At 33.9% G+C, this 6245-nt stretch overlaps 2 protein-coding genes across 2 annotated transcripts; one reads left to right on the top strand and one right to left on the bottom strand.

The window, feature by feature from the left end:
• Nucleotides 1–215: 215 nt before the first annotated feature.
• On the top strand, nt 216–2275 carry LOC114876131 (lysosomal Pro-X carboxypeptidase). The gene is made up of 7 exons (XM_029187235.2): nt 216–435; nt 561–701; nt 760–1040; nt 1106–1257; nt 1319–1491; nt 1553–1902; nt 1965–2275. The coding sequence occupies exons 1-7, from the start codon at nt 271–273 to the stop codon at nt 2179–2181; spliced, it is 1479 nt and encodes a 492-aa protein (XP_029043068.2). The 5' UTR covers nt 216–270; the 3' UTR covers nt 2182–2275.
• A 916-nt stretch (nt 2276–3191) lies between these two features.
• On the bottom strand, nt 3192–6034 carry LOC114876132 (kinesin-like protein KIF3A). The gene is made up of 9 exons (XM_029187236.2): nt 5868–6034; nt 5346–5764; nt 5088–5278; nt 4887–5026; nt 4621–4818; nt 4150–4541; nt 3672–4089; nt 3478–3603; nt 3192–3415 (listed from the first exon to the last, which is right to left on the bottom strand). The coding sequence occupies exons 1-9, from the start codon at nt 5880–5882 to the stop codon at nt 3278–3280; spliced, it is 2037 nt and encodes a 678-aa protein (XP_029043069.1). The 5' UTR covers nt 5883–6034; the 3' UTR covers nt 3192–3277.
• Nucleotides 6035–6245: the final 211 nt, after the last annotated feature.

The following is a 6245-nucleotide window of genomic DNA, read 5'->3' as shown; positions in this document are numbered from 1 at the left end:
GGAAGTTATTATGAGTTATTGGAAGTTTATGCGTTTCTATCAGCAAGATAAAAAAAGTCATGCCATTTTTAATTATCTTACAATTGTTTATACGAAAGTTGTAATATAAATTATTTAAGATATACGGAATAAGAATATGATATGATATATTAAGAAACATTTGAAACAAAATATCTTTGAACGCACATTGTATATGTATATAAATACTGCGTCATCGCGAATCGCGAATCTCTTCAGTTGTGATCCGGACGCCGAAGGGTAAACATCGTTATGGAGCTCCGCACTGCATTCCTTTTAATCTTCGTTGGATTATGCCAACCTTCTTTGCAGCACATTTTTTTAAGTAAATTTCACGGAAATCATCAAAGACAATCGCGCTCTTGGAAAGAATTAGATGAGAAGTACAAATATGAAATTAAAACGATCGACATGCCAGTGTGTATACCTGAATATATACTTTTTAAAAATTTATTTATTATCTTGAAATAATGTTATTAAATTTACAATAAATAACAGCTCGTATCATTCACTAACTATGCAATTTATTATGTCTTTTATAGGTGGACCATTTTAGCTTTGCCATAAAAGACACATTCAAATTACGGTATCTTATGAACAATACTTGGCAGAAAGGAAATAATGCACCAATTTTCTTTTACACTGGAAATGAGGGTGACATTGAAGGGTTTGCTCAGAACACTGTAAGGGTTAACATAATACATTGTTTCAAAGGAGACTGTTAATCATAAATATTTACAGGGATTCATGTATGAAATAGCACCAGAATTTGGAGCTCTGTTAATTTTTGCTGAGCATCGTTATTATGGACAATCCTTGCCTTATGGCAATAAATCTTACTCAGACATTAATCATTTAGGGTATCTAACATCCCAGCAAGCTCTTGTTGATTTTGTGGATTTAATTCAATATTTGAGATCCAAATCAGAGTACCAACATAGCCCTGTTATAGTTTTCGGAGGCTCGTACGGTGGAATGCTCAGTGCATGGATCCGTATGAAGTATCCTCATATTGTACAAGGGTTAGTAAAGAAAATCAATAAATATCATAACATACAGTACAAATTAAAGATTTTTCGTTTTACAGAGCAATAGCTGCATCCGCTCCAATATTACAATTTACTGCAGAATGTGAAGCATTTGCAAGAATAGTGACATCAGATTTTAATGTAGCTCATCGTAATTGCCCGAAACTTATCCGTAAATCATGGAATACGATTAGCAATATAGCATCAAACGGTAAAAAAGCAAATCGATTACTAATTTTGTCATATTTCTAAATACATTATTTTCTTAATAGATCAAGGAAAGAAATGGTTATCAGACAACTGGAAATTATGCCAGCCATTGAAAAATGAAACTGATGTTAAGCAATTGAAATCTTATTTGGAAGATATTTATACAAATCTCGCTATGGTGAATTATCCGTACAAAGCTAATTTTCTGGCACCTTTACCCGCTTATCCTGTTAATGTAAGCATATTCATTCAATTCGGTTGGAAATTATTTTACTTATTTTTCGTTCTCATCGTAGGCTGTATGTAAACATTTAACAAACGAATCTTTAGCAGACAAAGATCTACTGGTAGCAATAAATAACGCAATTAACGTATTCACGAATTACACGAAAGAAACAAAGTGTTTATCCTTGAATGATTCTACGCCACAATTAGACGCCGTTGGATGGCCTTTTCAATCCTGTACCGAGATGGTAATGCCATTGTGTACGGATGGTGTCAACGATATGTTTGAACCTAATCCATGGAATTTTGATGAATATTCCATGGACTGTATGAAACAGTATTCAGTTAAACCGCAGCCTAATTTAGCTTGCGAGGAATACGGTTGTTCAGATTTATCTACCGTGACAAATATTGTTTTCAGGTATGTTGAAGTATATACTTACTGTAATATGATTGTTGCTTTAATTATTTATTGTGTTTTAGCAATGGTTTGCTGGACCCATGGTCCAGTGGAGGAGTGTTGAGAAACATTTCTGCGTCGGCAATAGCAATAATAATTCCTGAAAGTGCTCATCACCTTGATTTAAGGGGCAGCGATGCCAATGATCCTTATAGTGTTGTTTTAGCAAGGAAATATCATCGGTTTTTTATTAAGAAGTGGATTAAAGAATATCGTAAACGAGGTGAAACTTATTATTAAATATATGTACAAATTAATTCGTTACATTAATTCAGATAACAAATTTGAAAGGCACCGAATTAATTTGTGAAAGAATAAATACATATCTTTATAATGATTTATCTTTATTCGGTAAATAATATATAAAAAAGCATAAAATACATACATCGAATATAACAGCTTCCTTGCTTAAAGTAATAAGAAAAAGGAATTGAAAGTATTTTATTATCACAGTACTTAAAGAATGTACGTGTTTCAACATAATCTCTGTTTTATAGTAATAATCTGATTTCTTATCATTTTGCAAGCTTAATTCTATAAAAAAAATATTAACAAAAAGAATTGCGGTATCATTATCGGCTACAAAATCTAGTGTTTATCAAAATATACATAAATAGCAATGTAAAAGGACACGAAATTGCTAACGGGTTTTTTTTTGTTAAAGATTGCATTCCCATACATTTATCTAATATCTCTATACCGAACAAAACATTATTTCTCGTCACACAGGTACAGCATGTATTTCCTTCTCTAGAATTCTTCATACCAATTTTCTATTTAATAGTGATTCATATTGCATGCTATTAAATATGAAAATGTAAGTAGTTACCATGATTTTTGTCGTCTCGTATTTCACAAACATCACAGAGAAATATAAATGCATATAACATAATATTCAAGTTATTACGTTTATAAATATAACTCGAATCGAAAAAAATTTTGCCATATAAATTAGCAAAAATTAGTTAAGATTGATTAGAAATATTTTTCTTCATAGTTGTATAGTTATATAGCACAATAAGTGCAGTTTACTACATGATATCCTTTAATTCCGCCTAATTAGATGTACAAAATAATTCGGTGCTCTTTAATCGAAGATTTATTTTGAAAAATTGATGGTAATCATACTTTAGCGTCACTTTTTCAAATTTACAGAAGCGCAGAAAAATTTAAAATACTAAAGGCACCGAATTCATTTGTACACCTAATAGAATTAAATTTAAAATAAAGTTACACAAAATACTGATCTTTTTATATAAATAAAAATAAATTAAAATAATATTTGTAAGAAAAAAAAAATGCTAGGAAAGGTATTTCTATCATTTTAAACATACTTTTAGTGTGGTGTACGCCTATGTGCTGTAGTTGGTCTTGGAACTCCAGATCGTCCTCTTATTTTCTTTGGTTGCACGAAAGTATTGTCGATTCCATTATTGTAGGAAAGATATATATTTGACATATCTGGTTGGGTTTGCTGTAAATAAGAAAGTATGAATTTTCTATTCATATTTAAATTCTATATCAATAAATACCTACATCTTTGTTACTTCCTACCGGTGGCGTAACTTGTGCTTTGCGCATATTGTTACCAGTATATGCGACACATTTCAGTTGCCATTCCCCAATATCTTCGTTCCAATGAACATATCTCTCAATCATTGTCTAAAACAAAGTATCATTCATGAATTTGTTGTATATGCTTGTGATATCCATATTAGGAACATACATACTTGATATTGAACAGGAATATAACTGTTTACTATCAGTTCCTGCAGTTGCAGTTCTCTTCCAATGCCTCTGACTCCTTCCAAAAGACCTTCCATTTCTCTTTGATGTTCTTGTTGCAGATCGGACAACTCTGCTTTAACAGACATCAACATTGTATATACTCTGGCTAACTTTTTAGTCTTTCCTGCTGCTTCCTCTTGCAAAGAGGAATATTTCTCTTCTATGTCAATACGTTCAGCCTCTTTGGCTTCGATAGCTTTCTTCAGTTGTTCTTCTCTACTTTTACGTTGTTCCAGTTCAATCGCTGCGGCAGCCAATAACTGCTCTTGAGCTTCCGCTTTTTCTAATAAGTTCTCACCTCCGACTAGAATCTTATTTTGTAAATTCTGCATTTTTTCTCGCAGTGCTTCTTTCTCGCTCCTAGAAAAATTAATATTACATATATATTATAGTTTTTAAGTGATTCCCTTTGAAACTTACTGGGTTCTTTTTAATTCTATAACGTCTTTATCGTCTGGACTTTTATCTTCTCTCTCAGCTTTGTCTACTTTCTCAGTAGAATCCACATCTCCATCTTCGAGTTCCTCCATTGTTAATATTTGACTCCTTCTGCGTCTCACTTTCTTCTCGTGTCTGCTTTCTCCAGTCTCTTCAGAGTCTTCGGAATCATCTTCAGATTCTGTGACTTCAGCACCGTTCTCCTCTAGCTGCTTGCGTAGCTGTTCAATTTCCACTTGAAATTGGCGAAGCAAAGCGTCCTTTGGATCTTCATTAATCCTCGCTCTATTCTTTATGTTCTTAGCACGGTTCGCATAGCGAAGCGTGCTTATAGTTTCGTCGTAATTTATGTCAGCTGGACTTATGTTTGCGCACTGCGTCAAAAAAATAAAGTTACATTAATTCGGTGCCTTTTGAATTTGAATTTCTCCCGCTTATTTATTCAAATATTACCATTAATGTTTTTGAATTACCACCCAAGGAATCTTGAAGTAATCTCGTCAGTTTGGAATTTCTGTAAGGCACGTGTGAACTCTGACCGTCAACCAATGCAGATATAACATTACCTAACGTTGAAAGTGATAAATTAATCTTTGTAGCTTCTCTCAAACGAACCCCAGAAGCTTTCGTTTTGCTCTGTCTTTCCGAACCCTGAAACAAAATCAATTAAACATCCGTTTTAAAGAAAAAAGGATAGAATTAATGTAATAACTGCATACAGCTAAATCAACTAAATGCAGTTTCCCCATTTTAACATGCTGTTCGCCATCCTCTCCTAGTTGACTAGATTCAACTGTAATTGTAAATATTGCATGGGATCTAGAACTGGACACATTCATCGCTGTAGCTCCAACGACGCCTATAAAAATGAGCATAAGTTAGTTCAGCATCAATGCAGGGATATTTATTGTGATACTTACGGTTCTTGTTACCGAGAGACATTATTCTGTCTAAATCATCGGCATTGTTTACCACATATCCGCTAAGATCTTTCACGAATACCCCAATGTCGGGTCTCTCTTTTACTTCCAGCCTGGTATTCTGATCCTTACCTAACAGATCTCTCACCTCTTCATTGTAAATTTCTAAGTACGTCGCTCGTACAAGGAATCTATTGAAAGAATATCTCTTAGTATTTACTTAAATTAAGAATAGCAATTTAATTAATGTGTACATACTTTTGATTATCATGAGCTTTAGCTATATGTCCAAAAATATGCGCAAAGGTATTTGGAATGATCCCTCTGAGCTGGGGGGATGTTTTAGCACCCGACATAGTGTAAGTCTTGCCAGTGCCAGTTTGCCCGTACGCAAATATAGTTCCATTGTATCCTTGCAGAACTTTGTCCACGATAGGTCTTGCAGTTTCATTGTAAATATCAACTTGCGTTGAATCGGTATCAAAGACAGCATCCAAACAGAAAACTTTTGGTGGTTCTCCTTGAGCTGCATTTGGATTCTCGACGGTTATTTCACTATTAATGGTGTCGACGCGTATTATGTTTTTACAGTGTCCGTCCAACTCCTTCCCATTTAGAGGTCGAACGCGAACCACCACTCTGACATTTTCTATTTCTCCGAGTTCCGTCGTACTGTCCTAAAAAATGTATATTGAAGTATAGAATTTGACAGCTAGAACTGTCAAACGGATATTTGACAAATTGATGTACGGGCTTTAATTACATAGAAAGAATACTAACTTCGGTCCCCGGCATTGCGGCTCTAATCTCCTTTTTTAAAGTCACATAAAACCACGATTTAGAGCATAATATTTAATTCTCAAACGCTAGCAGACGACCTCCGTAAACAAATGGATCGATGTGTATAGTTGTATTGCATCAATGACTACAGATCCAACAAGACTGGATATACCTTATTATCGAGGAGTTTTGAATGTGTGCCTCGAGAACGAGTGCCATCTGCTCTATTTTAGTGTAAAAATGTGAAACACTTCGCACTGCAACAGTCTAATGCACATTGACCATAAGCAGATTGCTTCAGTACCAACAATTATATCCCAACACTCACTTTTAAAAAACAATTGAAAATAGAAAATTTCACAGCATCAGAACCGCTTT

This window comes from Osmia bicornis, chromosome 1, assembly GCF_907164935.1.
Source record: "Osmia bicornis bicornis chromosome 1, iOsmBic2.1, whole genome shotgun sequence".
NCBI classification, from domain to species: Eukaryota; Metazoa; Arthropoda; class Insecta; order Hymenoptera; family Megachilidae; genus Osmia; species Osmia bicornis.
This window is presented reverse-complemented; position numbering and strand designations above follow the sequence as displayed.